Source organism: Ruditapes philippinarum, unplaced genomic scaffold, assembly GCF_026571515.1.
Source record: "Ruditapes philippinarum isolate M1 unplaced genomic scaffold, ASM2657151v2 ctg1359_1_1_1_1, whole genome shotgun sequence".
Taxonomy (NCBI): Eukaryota; Metazoa; Mollusca; class Bivalvia; order Venerida; family Veneridae; genus Ruditapes; species Ruditapes philippinarum.
Genome location: NW_026854958.1, coordinates 127,716 through 148,484, shown reverse-complemented (window position 1 = coordinate 148,484; position 20,769 = coordinate 127,716). Strand labels below are relative to the sequence as shown.

The following is a 20,769-nucleotide window of genomic DNA, read 5'->3' as shown; positions in this document are numbered from 1 at the left end:
AAAATTAACAGGAATCTGGATGCATGCTGCTTTAATTTAAATCTTAAAGGGACTTCACCAACGTTTTTTGACACAACAGCACTGGAAATAATTTTTCAAGATTAATGTCCCATTTAATGCAGATATAGACCAATAACTTGTGTGCAGTATTTCAGATCATTCGCTCACTCTGTTTTTCAAGAATAATTATTCTTATTGTGAAAATGACCCATAATTGAACGCTTTTCAAACAAATCTGACTAAGAATAGCACAAAAATTAGTATTTCAGACCAAATAAATTTTCACCATGCTGGATTTGCATCCTTAATTAATTGACTTGTAGATCAATGACTCTGCTAGAAAATCTGCGTAAAAAATGCTTTACTGATTACATATAATCTTCCTCCATCAAAGTAACACCTGACTTTTCCCACGTGACAATAAATGATCAACAATATCAACTCTTTCGATAAGTTTCGCACTTTTAGTCTCGCTCTTTTTACCCACGAGAAAATGTCTCAAAAACAGTCGTAGCCCCTCGTTGAGGTGTTTAAGTTTGTCAATTTGAGCTATACGTGTAAATGCTGCCTCTACCTCAGACTGTGACTGTTCTAATAAGAGATCCATCATTAATTGTTTCAATAAACGCACCATTCCTTTCTCTAAAGTTCCGAACGAAACTACCTGTAATTAAAAAACAAAGAAGAATGTGACAGATATAAAGGATAGCTGAATATTGTGACAGTATGAAAGCAACATGAACAGACGATCCACACCCCCCTCCAAAACACACACACATACACTTCACCCCCACCACATCCCAGCTCCCTTAATGCAGCATGCTTACAGATTGGATTTAACTCACTACAGTGTTGAAGCAGTACCTGTAGGCTTGCAGAAATCATGATCACAAAGTAGAAAAATATCTCATTTTTCACCTATCCTTATAGTTTTCATTCATTTTTGTACATAAATCTTAGAGAAAAGATGTAAAGTGCAATTTGGCAGGTGAAAAGGCACGATTTTAGCATTTAATCATTCAAGCGCCTTGACCGGTATATATCAGAATATAGAATTAAATGTGGTACTCCATCACTTTTTTAGTCTCACTCCTCCAGATTCATGCTAGTTTTCAGGAATTTTTTTTAATGTATTGAAAAGTAAAATATTGTGAAGTGAACAAAGATATTGATTTACTCATTGAAAATGACACTAACAATCCACATAAATTACGGAAAAGGACAAAATATGCAAGAATAGTCCTTGCTGTGTTAATAACAATGTAGACATATAGTTATAGATACTACAAAGTCAGGTATTCATACCACATACCATAAAAAATATTAATTGAATCTGGAATCGTTTTACCTTTCTTAAAATCTTTCTACATTTTTCTCAAGTTTGATTCTTGGAATATTTTAGTTTATCTCAAGGCATGCACCTTTAACGAGGGCATTAAAAAGAGAGTGAGAATATATCCGAGAATAGCCTGTCCACATATCTCAATCGGTTAGAGTTTGAGATGTGTAATCTCGACATTGTGGGTTTGATTCCCGGACTGGCTAACTAAAGTTACTGATGAGACTCTATATAAATGTCCCATGTATAAGTGCGTTAGCACTTTACACCTTAAAGAACCAGGAGAGGCTTCTCAAATTGTGTCATCTTTCTGTATCTGTATCTTGCACTATCCTCCAAATCCTAAGATGACTAATACTCTTCTGGAGGTCTTGCGCCCCAATGGGGTAAAACCGATGGCAGTATAAATCTCAAATGCCAAAAACCCCCTCTTAGGAATAGCCCCTACATCATTTCAAATTTGCTATGTTACCTAATATGTTCAGGGTTCCCTATTTCCACTATTCCTTATAGAAAAATTTCAGAAACTAATAAGACTATTAAGAGGGTAACACATGACAACATCCAACACTTTTAAAATTTCATTTAAATCTTACTAGTTTTAGGTATTCAAACATCCAAACGTGAACGCCCAAAATCAAACACTTTTTTCAAGCACATCCTTCCACTTTTAAGCACAATTTGTAATGAATGATAAATTAAAGTAATAAGTTTTCTTCAACCCAAAAGCATATATGCAGCAAAATGAATCACTTTTTAAGTAAAGCACTTTTCAAGAAAGTAATCAAATTCAAGGATTTTTTTTTCAGCACTGTTTTACTTTTTTTAAGCACTTTTTAAGACTGTAAGAACCTAATGAACAACCCCTTTTCCCTTTTTTATACAGAAAGAAGTAATACAAAGTACATTTACAAATTGTATAACATAATAAAAAGGGCAATAACTCTTAAAAGATTTCTCACTATATACAGAAACAGTTACTTACCTTTAATATTGACAATGACTGTGCTTTATTTACGATAAGATGGATGAGGTTTGGATAAATTATTTCTGTTGTGTTCCGAGAGACCCCCGATCTCCTTAAACTTGTCCCATATACAAAACTGGAACGCCATCTGTGAAATAACAACATTTAAAATTAAAGCCAGCCTGCCTCCAGATTTATGCTGAATAATTAAGTGTTTTCATAATAGCCATGTTATTGGACTGAAGACATATTAGCCTGAGGCCAAAGGCGACTTCAAAATGGCGACTTTTTTCAATGAAAAAAAAGCATTTTATATAATGGCCGAGCTGGAGAGCCAATCCAAATTCTCCAATCTCATAATAGCCAAGTTTTCTCATAAAGGTTGTAGTTTTTGCATAATGACCTTGTTTTATGTTCATAATGAACGATGAACCTCATTTGAAGTGAAAACATGCCTAATATTGAAAAATTAATTAATAATGCCTGATAAGTTCTATGATAATTTGTAATACCTGATAAGTTCTATGATAATCACAGAATTTCTGGGCCAGGTACGAGTAGAATGGATTATATTTCTTCTCTTGTAGACAGCAGTCCATGATAACGAGAATTATCTCTTGTCTCTGACTCGACTTCAGTCCAAGCTGTATCAACTTCTCAAACGCATCCAGATAGTCCTAGAAATACAATTTCATATAGAATGTATTACGTACCACTTTTAAGATGTTTTCGTAAGTTTTGCCATAGTCATATAGGCAGAATAGACTTACTTTGGGTTTTTCCCAGCTAAAGGGGAGGGGGGTTACAAACAAACCTTTACAGTTACAGCCTTTCGAAATTGAGCGCAACATGTTGACTTATCTATTGTGACCGAAGCTATAACAATAAAAGTTTGTTTGTATCGGGGTATTAGCATGGAAAAACCCACATTTGCCCAGTTCCGGAAAACATCTATTAAAATTGTTCTGTAGAACTTCTTTCAACTTAGCATGTTATTAGAATATGATAATAGAAACATTTTAAGCGAAAATGTCTGGGGTCAAAGTTCTTGTTTAAGATGATTTACTGGTGGGATAGACAAATGAACCAAAACAAGAGCTACCAGTAGAACAGTGTGCCCGACTATTGTCAGAGACTGATAGTCAAACAAGAGCCTTGACAACATAGAATTTTCTAAGTTAAAAAATGGGCCATTATTCTGTCAAAATTAATGTTATGGACCTTAGACAGTGACCTCCTATTATACTTTCAAGTAAGTGTGTGAAGTTTCAACTCATTCGCTGCAGTAGTTTTGGAGATACAAACTTGCACATGAAACATTAATCAGTGTGACGCAATGCCAGGGCTCTCCCTATCTGTTGATTTGTCCAGCTAACAAAATGCCAAAACAACAATCCTCCACTTCTCAGAATGGAAAAGATTATAATATTTTACCTCACTTGTCATTATAACAAAGAAGATATTTCTGCGTATATCTATGTTCATTCTCTGTTTTCTAGCTAACTCCTGAAGTTTACTGCTAACCTCTAGCTTTCCTACAATTGTGCTCATCTTGTCGGAAACTGAAAATTCATTGTCAATGGTCTTTTTGGTAAAAATATCCAGAACATAAATGCATTAAAATGACCAATTGGAACGCTTCAACAATAGTTCATAACAATCTCTGACTAACAACCTAGTGAAAGTAGTTCTACAATGTGGTTTTAAAATTATTTCAGAAATGAACTAAAGTTTTTTGCACAGCAATGAGGACAACAAATAATTATAGCTTGACTTTTTCTTCAAAACAGATAAGCTAAAAATGAAACAATTTCTCATAATTATCTACTACACAAACTTATCTCCAACGTTTAGAGGGGTTAAACCCCTCTTTTTCAAGGAGTTTCTGTTCATTTTTATAAATCACATATTTATCTTCTTACATGTCTTATCTTACACTATGTTATGTATCAATTACAAATCTTCTTTTCAAATTCAAACTTTGGGCTTGATCAGATAGTATGAATGTAATCCAAAGGAAACTGAATGACTCAAGTATACAAAATTGAACAAAAGTACAACTGATGAAGAACTTTACCTTGATTATGATGCTGTATCTGTTTACCATCCCAGGCTGACCCGACCAGCCACCATTTTCCTTTTTCCTCTGCGTTCAGTAGATCCTCCAGTGAAATATGTAACTGATTATCCCCAAACTGACCACCTGTTCAAAAAATAGATAGCAGATTTAAAGGGAGCCAAGTACATTAACAAGCTGTATATACCTGTGCTTTAATGATTTTGAAAAAAATATCTAGTATAAAAGATGTGACTTTGCTTCACTTTATGGTGATCCATATCCATATCAAGAAGTCATAACTTTATTTTTGGTTTGGTCTTACGTCACACTCACATATTAGTAGTCATATTGTGACTTTCCAGCTTTATATTACTGGTGGCGGAAGATCTCAGGTGCATTATTTCAGGCACAAACAGGCACCAGAGTAGCACCACTGAAGTTCAATAGGCTACTGAATATCTTTCTCACATGAAAGAATTTGAAGGCCCTTTGGGAGATTCGAACTCACAGCTGTGAGGGGCAACTGGTTTGAAGTCAAAAGTCTTAACCACTCGGCCTTGGACACCCAAATACATAACTTAAAACTGTAGGAAAATAATCAAAAGACGGTATTCGAAAACATTCAAAAAGGGTATGCACTAACAACATAAGATGCACAAGATTCATGTATAATTTACCTCTAATGTAAGTTTTGATGAGCTTTCTAAGATGATCGAGATGTTCCGGGTCATAGTTTGGTATTTTCCGCATGTTGTTATTTCGTATCGCCATTATCACCTCCAACATAAACCGGACACGAGACTGATCATTGAGCTTGGCCGCGTCCGGACTTCCGGCACGAGTCTGTACACTGATGATAAACTCTTTCAATGGGACTGTCCTTGCATAAGGAATACCCAACATCTGAATATAAGATTACACAGAAAATAAATTAACATACTTGTCACTGAAGTGAGGTAATGAGAGTAAACTCCTATAAAATCAATACCAGTTGACCTGTTTCTGCACTAATGTCACAATTTATGAAGACATCTGAAAACAATTTACAATTGACAAGAATTTGTTATAAAACCCATTTTTAAACCTGTTTTACTTCCAAAAATAATCATGTTGAAAAATCCAAAGGGCCTGGTTCTGCTAAAGTAAACGAATTCTCTCTTAATACTGCATTTTATTAATATGAAAAGATAATATCAGGACACAGTTTCAAAACTCTGAGAACGATAAAAAATAATTGGTTTATTCAGTATTAAAACTTGAATGATGATAAACAATGGGTTTTATACAGTATTTAACTTGGTGGAAGATAAACAATGGTATTATACATACATGTGAACTTTTTACGATGATAAAGTGGGAGATTTTTCTTCAAAAAGAGGGAGATTTTAGAATTTGTAATAAACAAAAAGAAATTTCTTACATCAAAAAGAGGGAGATTTCTATCATTTGTGAAAAAAACACCTTGTTTTAAGAACAATCTTTGAAAATAGTAATAATAATGAAGGTAAACAAAAACTTGGACAATGGGTTTTATACAGTATTAAACTTGGAGGAAATTAAACATTGGGTTTTGTACAGTATTAAACTTGGAGGAAATTAAACAATGGGTTTTATACAGTATTAAACTTGGAGGAAATTAAACAATGGGTTTTAAACAGTATTAAACTTGGGGGAAATTAAACAATGGGTTTTATACAGTATTAAACTTGGAGGAAATTAAACAATGGATTTTAAACAGTATTAAACTTGGAGGAAATTAAACAATGGGTTTTATACAGTATTAAACTTGGAGGAAATTAAACAATGGGTTTTATACAGTATTAAACTTGGAGGAAATTAAACAATGGGTTTTAAACAGTATTAAACTTGGAGGAAATTAAACAATGCGTTTTATACAGTATTAAACTTGGAGGAAATTAAACAATGCGTTTTTATACAGTATTTAAACTTGGAGGAAATTAAACAATGGGTTTTAATACAGTATTAAAACTTGGAGGAAATTAAACAATGGGTTTTATACAGTATTAAACTTGGAGGAAATTAAACAATGGGTTTTAAACAGTATTAAACTTGTGAGGAAATTAAACAATGGGTTTTATACAGTATTAAACTTGGAGGAAATTAAAAACAATGTATTTTAAACAGTATTAAACTTGGAGAAAGATAAACAATGGATGTTAAACAGTATTAAACTTTGAGGAAGATAAACAATGGATTTTATACAGTATTAAACTTGAAGGAAGATAAACAATGGTTTTTATACAGTATTAAACTTGGAGGAAATTTAACAATGGGTTTTAAACAGTATTAAACTTGGAGGAAATTAAACAATGGGTTTTAAACAGTATTAAACTTGGAGGAAGATAAACAATGCATTTTAAACAGAATTAAACTTGGAGGAAGATAAACAATGGGTCTTATACAGTATTAAACTTGGATGAAGTTAAACAATGGGTCTTATACAGTATTAAACTTGGAAGAAAATGAACAATGAGTTTTGTACTATTATCTGAATGACCGATGTGCAGTTATAACCATAACACTGTTTAATATTTATAAGTTTATTCTATTTACTTGAGCATATGTTTTACATGTTAAAGCATTCTATCAAACAGAGAGACAAATCTACACTGAGTTAAACCCACGTGACTAGAGAGTATATCATATAACACAATAAGTTTTATACAGAATTAAATTTGGATGAAGATAAAACAATGAGTTTTATACAGTATTAAACTCCGAGGATGATAAACAATGGTTTTATACTCACGTCTTAGCAGCAGTTGAATTATCTCAATATCTCTTTCATGAAAACTCTCTGTTAATTTCTTCAAGATGTCAAATATAAGTACACTATGAACCTGTAAAATAACATTATTAATTGGTTAAATTTTGTGATTTTGACTCTCGCCATTCATAACGACACCGCAGATTTAAAAAAACGCAGAAAATTAAGCCTTTCTTTTTGTATATGTTGAAATATTTCAACTACCCGAATAGTATAAATTCAATACCATATGTAGTTATCCGCTTTTGTAGATAGAATTTGTTCTTCATGTATCCGTCATGAACAAAATATTTAAAAAAATAGTTTGCTTATTCTTTTTGTTGAAAAAAGTAATTACATGTATCATGTTTGTATGATTTTCACTAACCCAAAGCTTGATGGTTTTTTTTGTGAATAGTTTAAAAATAAAACTATAATTATAGTTTGACAGGTGATGCAAAAATGACCCTTGTTTGTTATTTTCATTTAAACCTGCTATAAATATACCTTTTATGTATTTGTACAAAATATTAAGTTGACGTGCGATTTTGCCATTGTTTATTTTCACACTTCATATTTATACAATTACAGTATTAACATTTGTCATTGCATGTTATTTTCTTGTTCGTTTTTTAAGGTGCATATACCGATACATATTGATTACGACGAAACACATTATCAGTCGTGGATGTAATGTAACATCATCAAATCTTGAAATGTTGTCTTTTTTATCGGTTAATTTTGTACAAATATCTTAGTTAAAACACAGAAATAAAACTCACCAATACGATATTGATCACACCACAGAAATACAATACACAGAAATTTAAAACCCCTTATTTTAACAAAAATCGCAGAATATTAAGCCCTCAGAAATAAGTACTTATACGGTACATTTTATTTGGAGTTTAAAAGTGTTTTAATCTCCACACCCAAAATGTCTGTGACGAGATGATGTTTCATGCCAAATATTTAAGCCATAGCTCTTTCGGTTTTCTAAAAGAGGATATTTTAAGTTTTTTCTTTCGGTTGCCATGGCAACCAGAGTTCTGCTTGGAATTAAATTATTTGATCAATATTTAAAATTGACTACGAAAGGAACATTCCTGTGAAGTTTGGATGAAATTGGCTTAGCGGTTTATGAGGATATGTCGTTTAAAGTAAAAATTTACAGACAGCCGGACGCCGGACGAAAAGCGATCACAAAAGCTCACCATCTCACTTTGTGACAGGTGAGCTAAAAAGACTGCCCCACTATTTATAAGAATTTCACATTTTCGATACATTCTAAAAGATATTTATAGACATTTTCATTGGTCAACTGGATTACAGATTATTTTTCCAACGTAAAATCTAAACTTGAACACATTTATAATAAAATGCCAAGCTATTTTGATTTTTACCGGTTCACCTAACATTTACCAATGGATGGGCATAATGTCCCTTTAATGATATGGTATGGCTTATTAACTACATGAAACCAACCTTCTAATTCCTCCAGTTCTTTAGGTTTGGTCCACCTGGATTCCTTGGTGACAGAGTTATGATAGTAAACCTTCCCTGTATCTGATTTATATTCTTTCCATGGACATTTTGCCAGTAACATCTACATGAAAAATGTTAATAAAGTTATCATTTATATTTTTATCAAAATATATATTTAGAAAAAAAAAATCAAATAATAGTGCATTGTTGTATGCACAGATACAAGTTCTGGAATATAATCGTGAAGGCTGATAGGTCTGAGTGATAAAAACAAAGCATTATTATACTCTAATGCAAGAAAAATTAACATATATTTCCATTCTAACATGCTAAGAAAAAAATAAATAGTATTGAAAACAAGAACGTGTTTGTTAAACACAAATGTCCCCGGCTCAGATTCTTGTCAGTAGCAATACTTCATAAATGTTTACCAATTCACTCAGTTATGGACAGAAAAATCACCAAAAAATTGTAAACACAAGTTTTATAGCTTGACAAAGTCATGGCATTTTGTAATTATGAAAAATATAAGTTGCCAAGTCATTGCTCTGACTTGTGAAGTTGAAAAATATTCAACTTCATGCAAGTTATTCTTCCTACCAAATACGAAATACGTCTGTCATTAAAAATAAAGGCTGTATGGGGCAAAAGTGTAAAAATCTATTTTGAGCACTGGTAACCTTGACCAAACTGACCCCTAACTCTATCCAAAAGAAGAATACCATGTAAGTTATCTACCTACCAAATATGAAATACATCTGTCAATAAATAAAGGCTGTATGGGCAAAAGTGTAAAAATCTATTTTTAGCACTTGTGACCTTGACCCAACTGACCCCTTACTCCATCCAAAGGAAGAATACCATGCAAGTTATCTTCCTACCAAATATGAAATACAACTGTCAATAAATAAAAGCTGTATGGGCAAAAGTGTAAGAATCTATTTTTAGCACAAGTGACCTAGACCCACTGATCCCTACCCCAATCAAAAGGATGAATATCATGCAAGTTATCTTCCTACCAAATATAAAATATATCTGTCATTTAATAAAAGCTGTATGAGCAAATGTGAAAAAATCTATTTTTAGCACTGGTGACCTTGACCCAACTGACCACTAACTCCATCAAAGTTTATGTTTCTATCAATTATAAATAACATCTGTCTATAGAATAAGGTCAATACACCTGTAAAAATGTAAAAATCTATTTTTAACATTGGTGACCTTGACATTGGTAACATTGACCTTGACCCAAATGACCCCATACTACACCCAAAGAAGGAGGTGTTTGTATTAAACTAAGACATTAACTAAAAAATAAAGGCTGTATGAGCAAAAAGGTTTATATTTATTTTTTAAACCAGTGACCTTGACCCTAGAGACCGCAAACTCTAAAAAAAATTAGAGGACCATGTTAAAAACAATGACACCCCTGGGGCCGGGCCAGTTTTGGCCCCAGGGCTTTTATTTGAACAAACTTTGTAGACACTTACTAGAAGATGGTTCATGCTTAATATCTTAACTCTAGCTATTTGGCTTTTTTCAAAAAGATTTTAAGTTTTTGCTATACACATATAAAGAAAATCAATGACCCCTGGGGCGGGGCCAATTTTGACCCCAGGGCTTTTATTTGAACAAACTTTGTAGACACTCACTAAAAGATGTTTCATGCTTAATATCTTAACTCTAGCTATTTGGGTTTTTTCAAAGAAGATTTTTTAAGTTTTTGCTATACACATATAAGGAAAATCAATGACCCCCTGGGCGGTGCCAATTTTGACCCCAGGACTTGTATTTGAACAAACTTGGTAGACACCTATTAGAACATGTTTGATGCTAAATATCTTAGCCATAGCTCTTTGAGTTCTTTAAATGAAGATTTTTTAAGTTTTTACTATATGCATATAGGGAAAATCAATGATTCCCCGGGGCGGGGCCAATTTTGACCCCAGGGCTTTTATTTGAACAAACTTGGTAGACACTTATTAGAACATGTTTCATGCTAAATATCTTAGCTCTAACTCTTTTGGTTCTTTTAAAGAAGATTTTTTAAAGTTTTTACTATATGCATATAGGGAAAATCAATGACCCCCCGGGGCGGGGCCAATTTTGACCCCAGGGCTTTTATTTGAACAAACTTGGTAGACATCCATTAGAACATGTTTCATGCTAAATATCTTAGCTCTAGCTCTTTGGGTTCTTTAAAAGAAGATTGTTTAAGTTTTAACTATATGCATATAGGGAAAATCAATGACCCCCCGGGGCGGGGCCAAATTTGACCCCAGGGCTTTTATTTGAACAAACTTGGTAGACATCCATTAGAACATGTTTCATGCTAAATATCTTAGCTCTAGCTCTTTGGGTTCTTTAAAAGAAGATTTTTTAAGTTTTTACTATATGCATATAGGGAAAATCAATGACCCCCCGGGGCGGAGCCAATGTTGACCCCAGGGCTTTTATTTGAACAAACTTGGTAGACACTCACTAGAAGATGTTTCATGCCAAATATCTAAGCTCTTGCTCTTATGGTTTTTTAAAAGAAGATATTTAAAGTTTTTTCTTTCGGTTGCCATGGCAACCAGAGTTCTGCATGGAATCAAATTCTTTGAACAATTTTTAAAGGTGACCACCAAAGGAACATTCCTGTGAAGTTTGGATGAAATTGGCCAAGTGGTTTATGAGGAGATGTCATTTAAAGTAAAAGTTTACGGACGGACGACGGACGGACGCCGGACAAAAAAGCGACCACAAAAGCTCACCCTGTCACTTTGTGACAGGTGAGCTAAAAATAGTCCAAATTTTTTTAACGAAAATACATGTAATAAACATCCAGTGTCACATAGCTTCAAATTTGACCAATGAAAATTGATGTTACTATGCTTACCTCTGTCTCAGTCTGTAAGTCTTTTGGCTTCTCCCAGCTCGACTGCTTGGTTACATTGTTATAGTAATAAGTTCTTCCATCTGGGGCTTTATGTTCAGTCCATGGTGACTTCTAGCACGAATGAAAAAGTTAAAATTAACAATTACTGTTGATTAAATTAAAAACAAAACTTCAAAAATTAATTTACAACATAATACATTTTATTAAATCATGCCAAGGAACATAATTTGGTTAATGTTTCTATGTGTGTGTTGTTGTTTTTAACCTGAGCACAATTAGAACTAACCTTCACTACAAGTGATTTGTTTTCCTATATTTTACAGCCAAATAAAGGCTTTTTTCCTAGCCCAAAATAGGTATATGTTTTCCCCTAAAATGTCCTGTGCACATTCTTCACCAGAACCAGCTGACTTACATCAGCTAGTTGATAAATCTAACTGACTGACATCATCTGTCTCTATATATAGCCTCTGCTATGTACAATACATGTTAAATTAAATTTGAAAATTTTATAAAATGTGTAGGTTATTTCCATTCTCAATTGTTGGAATTTAATTTCAGATTCCCCCTGCCCTTTTTCTGATTTATCGTGCTATATTTTCACCTTCAGAAAGCCACACTGACAGGTTGATTTGAAAAATGAAAAAAAAATCACTGACTATATTTTATAGTTTTGACACTGGTCATTAGCCTCTTTTATTTAAAGATCAAATCAAAAGTAACTAAGAATGTTATACATATGTTCGTGGAGATAAGTAATATGTTACCTTTTCTGTTTTTTGATCAACCTGTCCCGGTGAGCTGGATGCAGCATCATTTACCTGTTGTACGCTAGCAACCATTAGAATACCTGGCCCTACAATAAGTTAATATAGTAAATTACATGTTGTACGCTAGCAACCATTGGATAACCTGGCCCTACAATAAGTGAATATAGTAAATTACATGTTGTACGCTAGCAATCATTGGATTTAACCTGGCCATACAATAAGTTAATATAGTAAATTACATGTTGTACTCTAGCAACCATTGGTTTACCTGGCCCTTCAATAAGTTAATATACTAAATTACATGTTGTACTCTAGCAACCATTGGATTACCTGGCCCTACAATAAGTTAATATAGTAAATTACATGTTGTACACTAGCAACCATTGGATTACCTGACCCTACAATAAGTTAATATAGTAAATTACATGTTGTACGCTAGCAACCATTGGATTACCTGGCCCTACAATAAGTTAATATAGTAAATTACATGTTGTACACTAGCAACCATAGGATTACCTGCCCTACATAAGTTAATATAGTAAATTACATGTTGTACGCTAGCAACCATTGGATTACCTGGCCCTACAATAAGTTAATATAGTAAAATTACATGTTGACACTAGCAACCATAGGATTACCGGGGCCCTACAATAAGTTAATATAGTAAATTACATGTTGTACTCTAGCAACCATTGGTTTTACCTGGCCCTTCAATAAGTAAATATACTAAATTACATGTTGTACTCTAGCAACCATTGGATACCTGGCCCTACAATAAGTTAATATAGTAAATTACATGTTGTACACTAGCAACCATTGGATTACCTGGCCCTACAATAAGTTTAATATAGTAAATTACATGTTGTACTCTAGCAACCATTGGATTACCTGGCCCTACAATAAGTTAATATAGTAAATTACATGTTGTACACTAGAAACCATAGGATTACCTGGCCCTACAATAAGTTAATAAAGTAAATTACATGTTGTACGCTAGCAACCATTGATTACCTGGCCCTACAATAAGTTAAATATAGTAAATTACATGTTGTACACTAGCAACCATAGGATTACTGGGTCCTACAATAAGTTAATATAGTAAATTACATGTTGTACGCTAGCAACCATTGGATTACCTGGCCCTATAATAAGTTAATATAGTAAATTACATGTTGTACGCTAGCAACCATTGGATTACCTGGCCCTACAATAAGTTTAATATACTAAATTACATGTTGTACACTAGCAACCATAGGATTACTGGGTCTACAATAAGTTAATATAGTAAATTACATGTTGTACGCTAGCAACCATTGGATTACCTGGCCCTACAATAAGTTAATATAGTAAATTACATGTTGTACACTAGCAACCATTGATTACCTGGCCCTACAATAAGTTAATATAGTAAATTACATGTTGTACGCTAGCAGCCATTAGATTACCGGGCCCTACAATAAGTTAATATAGTAAATTACATGTTGTACGCTAGCAATCATTGGTTTACCTGGCCCTACAACAAGTTAATATAGTAAATTACATGTTGTACGCTAGCAACCATTGGATTACCTGGCCCTATAATAAGTTAATATAGTAAATTACATGTTGTACGCTAGCAGCCATTAGATTACCGGGGCCCTACAATAAGTTAATATAGTAATTACATGTTGTACACTAGCAACCATAGGATTACCTGGCCCTACAATAAGTTAATATAGTAAATTACATGTTGTACGCTAGCAACCATTAGATTCGTGACCTGGCCCTACAATAAGTTTAAAATACTAAATTACATGTTGTACGCTAGCAGCCATTAGATTACCGGGCCCTACAATAAGTTAATATAGTAAATTACATGTTGTACACTAGCAACCATAGGATTACCTGGCTCTACAATAAGTTAATATAGTAAATTACATGTTGTAAGCTAGCAGCCGTAGGATTACCTGGCCCTGCAAAAAGTTAATATAGTAAATTACATGCTGTACGCAAAAAACCATTGGATTACCTGGCCCTACAGTAAGTTAATATAGTAAATAACATGCTGTACGCTAGCAACCATTGGATAACCTATCCCTACAATTAGTTAATATACTAAATTACATGTTGTACGCTAGCAACCATAGGATTACCTAGCACTACAATAAGTTAATATACTAAATTACATGTTGTACACTAGCAACCATCGGATTTCCTGGCCCTACAATAAGTTAATATAGTAAATTACATGTTGTATGCTAGCAACCATAGGATTACCTGGCCTACAATAAGTTAATATAGTAAATTACATGTTGTACGCTAGCAACCATAGGATTACCTGGCCCTACAATAAGTTAATATAGTAAATTACATGTTGTACACTAGCAACCATAGGATTACCTGGCCCTACAATACGTTAATCTTTTAAATTACATGTTGTACGCTAGTAACCATAGGATTACCTGGCCCTACAATAAGTTAATCTTTTAAATTACATGTTGTACACTAGCAACCATAGGATTACCTGGCCCTACAATAAGTTAATCTTTTAAATTACATGTAGTATGCTAGCAACCATAGGATTACCTGGCCCTACAATAAGTTACTCTTTTAAATTACATGTTGTACGCTAGCAACCATAGGATTACCTAACCCTACAATAAGTTAATATATAGAGGATATTGAATGAGTGTAAGTTCAATACTGAATTTATTGCACGAGTTGAATAAAATTATATTATGCGAGCCTCTGGCGAGCATAATATTATTTTATTCAACGAGTGCAATAAATTCAGTAACGAACTTACACAAATTTAATATTCTATTTATCACATACCAAAAATAAAGACCATTTAAAGTGAAATAAGAGTCATTTTACATTGACGCGCCTATAGTATAACGCTAACATTTAGCGCATCTTTACACTATGTTTGTATAACGCTAATGACGTCACGTCAAAATATATGCACGGCCGTGCAAAACCTACGGAGTCGCAAATCAGGTGTGTGATAAACTTAATTTCATGTTGTACGCTATCAACCATAGGATTACCTGGCCCTACAATAAATTAATATAGTAAATTGCATGTTGTATTTTTTTCTGGTTACTTTACAATTTGTCATACAATTTTTCAAATTTAAAAGCAAAGATTAACAATAAAATTTAATAAGCTTTATATCTCAAATTTTCTTTGTTAATATTTTCTTTTGTAACATAAAACATTTAAAGTTTGCAAAGTATGTTTTCTTGTTTTGCTGATTTTTAACACATTTTTGATCAAATCTTGATAGTCTGTCAATGTTACCAGATTTCCTGTATAACTGACTAGTACATACATGTACAAATTACTCCACTAGAAACACAACAGTTGAACACGATAATATCCAACACTATATGTCTTTAATCACAAATCTGTTGATAACTATGAAAGTGTTGGTGTAAAAATTTTTGAAAATGTAAGAAATATGTAAATAGAGTATAGATTTTACCTGGAAAAGGTGGCATGCCAATACCTGGTGGTGGCATCATAGGTGGAAATCCTCCTGCACTAAAACCTATAAAATAACAATTGCATTTCAACTATGGTCATACTCATAATTCATTACATCCATAGTTTAGTTTTATACCTATATTTAAGATATGCTATGCTCATCCTTGAGTATAATACTTAGACACAGAATTTAATTGAAATCTGAGAAATTCTTACTGAATATGTCTTTTTTGAATATAAAACTGAATGAACTGTGTATGGGAAGTTGTGTTCCTTATTCTTTAAAAAAACTGCCAGTTTTTAAATGACACCATATACTCATAATGTGACCACCTATACAGAGTAGAATTTTAAACACCACATTTCTACTTAACGTGAATTCAAAACATGTTAATTTTATATTTACAAAGAGACTGTGTAGTAATGATCAATATTTTCTTATATCAAATTTTAGCATAGTATGTCTTTAATAATATTTAGATTACTATTTCCATGCCATGGTATAGTAAAACAAGAGCTGTCGGTAGGACAGCACGCTCGACTATTCTTAGTGCTTGATAGTAAAGGAGCCTTGATAATGTTAAATTTTTTAAGTTCACAAAAGGGCTATTTTTTTTTATAAATTCATGTTATAGGCCTTAGAGAGAGTCTAATTATACAGTATTGGCTTGACTATTCGGAAGGTAATGTCACAAGGGTGTTTTATTGAGTATAATAATACTAATTACCTATGAATACATAAATTTGACTGAAAAGGTACAAAGGCATGTTATTAAGATGTTTTATCAAGTAAATCACTGATTTATTATATTATTATGAATGCATAAAAGTGTCCCAAAAAAGGCACATACCCTTCAGTAGTTATTGAGATAACAGCTTACAAGCAAAACCCTACCATGAATTTCTAAGTTGAAAAGGGGAGAAAAATCAGCCTAAATGCAAGATAGAATTATGGATCTTTGTCAGTGACCTACCATTATGACCCTAAATGCATATGTGAAGTTTTAAATAAATATCTTTAATAGTTATTGAGATATGTAAAACTTGCATGTAAACATTAACCAAGAGACTAAGTGGAAAAGGGGATATGAATCAGCCTTTATGCAAGATAGAGTTATGGAACTTGGTCAGTGACATACAATTATGACCCTCCAATTATGACCCTAAGTGCATGTGTAAAGTTTCAAGTAAATAACTTTGAAGACCTTTAACTTTTAACCAAAATTTCTAAGTTTCAAAGGGGCAAATAATTCTGCAAATATTGCAGGCAGAGTTATGCAATTTTGCAAACTGATGTACATTGTTACTATAAAAAAGTATTTTAAATTTCAATTGAATATCTCAAGCAATAATTGAGATATTTGACTTTACAAAAAAAACAAAAATTCTAAGTTCCAAAGGGGCATAATTCTGTCAATATTGTAGACAGAGTTATCCAACTTGTCAATCTGATGAACCTTGTTACTATAAATAAGTATTGTAAGTTTCAATTGAATATCTCAAGCAATAATTGAGATATTTGACTTTACAAAAACTTTAACCAAAATTTCTAAGTTAAAAAGGAGCATAATTCTGTCAATATTGTAGGCAGAGTTATCCAACTTGTCAATCTGATGTACCTTGATACTATAAATAAGTATTGTAAGTTTCAATTGAATATCTCAAGCAATAATTGAGATATTTGACTTTACAAAAAACTTTAACCAAAATTTCTAAGTTAAAAAGGGGCATAATTCTGTCAATATTGTAGGCAGAGTTATCCATCTTGTCAATCTGATGTACCTTGTTACTATAAATAAGTATTGTAAGTTTCAATTGATTATCTCAAGTAATAATTGAGATATTTGACTTTACAAAAAACTTTAACCAACGCAGACGCCAACGCGGACGCTGACGCCGACGCCGGGGCGACTACAATAGCTCTCATATTCTTCGAATAGTCGAGCTAAAAACTAATAGTACTGTATCATTTATCAATTATAATATACTTTATATAAATCATAACTAATCAAGTATTGCTACAGTCAACACTAATTATCTCAACATCACTTAACTCAATCTTTCTTTATCTTGATCAAATTTTGAAAGTTCTAATTTTCTCCAGTCTATTATTTTATACTAATACTATAAACCTTTGTTTGGTTTAAACATACATTTTGTGTTTATCTAAGCCCAATTTCTTGTAACTTATATAAATCATTTTCTTGTCCGCTTCCAGAAGCCAACCAGAACTGGTGTCATATGAAAAAAAAGGGTTGTGACCCAATTAGGGCTTGAACCCATGATCCCTGGATTGAGAGGCAGACACCTTAATCACTAGGCCACCACTCCCCTTGCTTACATGGACTTATATAATTTAAATATTCAAAAAGGTATAATTTTGATAGTCAAAGACCTCTTATGAAAGATTTCATGCAACTAATACAGCTATATACATGTATAAGGGCTATCCGAAGAGTTCCTAGACAAGGCTATAAAATTATTATAAGCAGTCATATCAATATGATGATTGAATATTTTGCTGCTATATATTTCTAAATTAAAAAACATGATAAAAGTTATATTCGCAAAGTGCCGATCACCATGGCAACATGATCAACACATCACGGAGCACTTTGATTTCATGATGATAGCTACTCAAATAATAAGTTGCTAAAAGTTGTAATTTTAACGCAATCTCTCGTTTTAATTTTGTGACATCATAGGATACTATTACATGATATCTAGTGTAAATAATGACGTCATACGTAAATAAACAGCTTGTTAACAGCGATTATAGGCAATGATGGTGCGTAAATTTTGTGTTGCAAAAATGATGTCAAAATTTACGGACAAAGCAACGTTACGATATTTAACTTCATAGCAACGCCGAATATGGCGCCAACTGAGATTTTAATATTTACTTTAAAAACAAAATCAACCATAAAATGTTAAAGGCAACTTGTGTTTAAATGTCAAACAAGATTAAGAAGCGGTGATGACAGAATTAGGTATAAGAGCGCTCCAGACGACCAAAAGTAGCATGGCCGAAATATTGTAGATTGCGTTACAACATTTTTTGAAAAAGGCAGACATCTCACACACAGTATGGGAACCAGTGAAATCTTTATTTTTAAATTATAATTTTAAATATGAAATTCATGAAGTAATAGCAAAGGAACATAACATGTATTAAGTATACGTCAGACAGGTACCATGGCTGTTGAAATCGGAAGAAATTAAATAGTTGGTAAACATGAATTTAATTTGACGCCGTTGACGTTGTCAAAGTGCTCCATGATTATGTATATATGTTGTATGTAAATACTTTTAAAATACAAACGTAAGTCACAGTTCAGTAATATTTGATAAATGTGTTCGCTAGATATGTATATTTATGCTGACAAAATTTGTACAGCGAACGTATTGTTTTACAATAAAAAATGAAAATGTATATGAACTTTTCGGACACCCCTCGTATTATCATCATATCTAAATTAGGAATATAAAAACAGCTTACCAGGAGGGGCTGTTGGTGGCATCATAGGAGGCACAGCTCCATCAGCTGGCCCCGGGGGCGGTATAAATCCCGGGGGACCTGCCATCTGTAAATTTTATATACTTTTCTTTACTTCAAGACAATGTCTGATCAATATGATGACATATCTAACATCAAAAGATGTTAAAAATATTTCAAATCATAATTTTTTAACATTTTATTAAGCTGAAATTTTAAAAGACAGGCGAGGAAATATTTTTAAAAAGAATAAACCTGTACAAGTTGCATTAAACATTTCTATAAGTAATGGTAGTAAATTTGTTTCAAATGCAAATTCTATAGTTACATATTATACTAAGATCCTCGAAATGACAACAAAATCAAATTCAAAGGCAAATAACTTGAAAATGTCAGAGCCTAAATATTTTTAACTCTTGGAAAATGTTTCTGTGTAAAATGTAGCATATATATGTCAATATACACCTTTTCCTCTGTTATTTATCATATCAACTGAAAAAGCTTTATAATGTGTAACATGCATTGATAAACAGTGTTGGTTCATGAATTATTTTATGACTCTTTTTATAATATATTGTTGCCTTAGTGCAAAAAGTGATTAACTCCTATAATTAAATTTAGAAGAACTTATGCCGTTATAGCACTAAGGTAAAGATATGTCAATATGTAATTAATAGGCTAGCATATGCCTGTAACATTTTTAATCCTGCTTAAATGTAAAGAAATATGTTACACTTAAAACAGGGGAGAGAGACAGGCATGAAAATATTTTCAGAGTCAAAAGAAGCTTCTTAATTCAATGTGCAAGTAACATTTTTCTACTTGTCCTGTTCTCTTAAATTCTACTCATAATTACAAGTGGAAGGTGGAATTTTCTGAAAGCTCATAAAAGATAAATGTAATAAATAACAGGGGGAGAGAACTCCTAAATGTAACTTACTGGAAATGGAGCTGGTGGTCTCATCATCGGAGGTGGCCCTGATCCTCCACCACTGTTCTAAATAAATGATAGAAATATCATTATCAATCAGTGTTCAATCTAGAATAAATTCCCAGGGGGAGGGGAGGCATAAACTTATCAAAAGGGGGTCATTTGAGAAAAAAGGGGGCCCACTTAGAATGAACATAAAATTCAAATAAGGTATTATACCTTTTAACTTTGTTGTTCCCACAACTGATATAGTTAAGGGCCCATTTATATAATGCATTAGATATATGCTATCATTTTTATTCTCAAAACCTGTTTATTTCTTGTATCTTGTTATGGTATCCAAAAGCATACTCATTTACTATAAACATGAACTATCTTTTGTTTTGCATATTTAGTTCTGTTGGTATATTCTTGTGAATTAGTATTTTGTATGAAAAGTCAAAGTACTACTTTGTTTACATTTTGGTACCTTAAAGACACAGAGCTGCATGTTCAGGGCTACTTTTTCAGTGGCAAAACATCTAACATGCACCTAGACCACTTAATCCATTATCTAAACATCATTACACTGTCACACATGATTTATATTTCTTAAGAATTAAAAAT

The 20,769-nt window shown here is 32.6% G+C and overlaps 1 protein-coding gene across 3 annotated transcripts in view; it reads right to left on the bottom strand.

Moving 5' to 3' along the window:
• Positions 1 to 436: 436 nt before the first annotated feature.
• The window catches only part of LOC132741606 (pre-mRNA-processing factor 40 homolog B-like), a 28,836-nt gene continuing 8,503 nt past the window's right edge, over positions 437 to 20,769 (bottom strand). Inside the window, exons 2-9 of one of the 3 annotated variants that reach the window (XR_009627301.1) lie at positions 20,173 to 20,229; positions 19,236 to 19,320; positions 15,735 to 15,800; positions 12,266 to 12,354; positions 11,499 to 11,609; positions 8,618 to 8,738; positions 7,136 to 7,226; positions 4,382 to 4,509 (exon numbers count right to left, since the gene is read on the bottom strand). Coding sequence is in view for 1 of the 3 variants with exons in the window: in XM_060729820.1 (XP_060585803.1) it covers positions 576 to 664; positions 8,618 to 8,738; positions 11,499 to 11,609; positions 12,266 to 12,354; positions 15,735 to 15,800; positions 19,236 to 19,320; positions 20,173 to 20,229 (618 nt within the window). In the remaining 2 variants the exon portion in view is untranslated. Of the gene's footprint in view, positions 665 to 4,381; positions 4,510 to 5,232; positions 5,269 to 7,135; positions 7,227 to 8,617; positions 8,739 to 11,498; positions 11,610 to 12,265; positions 12,355 to 15,734; positions 15,801 to 19,235; positions 19,321 to 20,172; positions 20,230 to 20,769 lie in introns of those variants that run through there. The other 2 variants (XR_009627302.1, XM_060729820.1) reach the window with 2 other exon arrangements.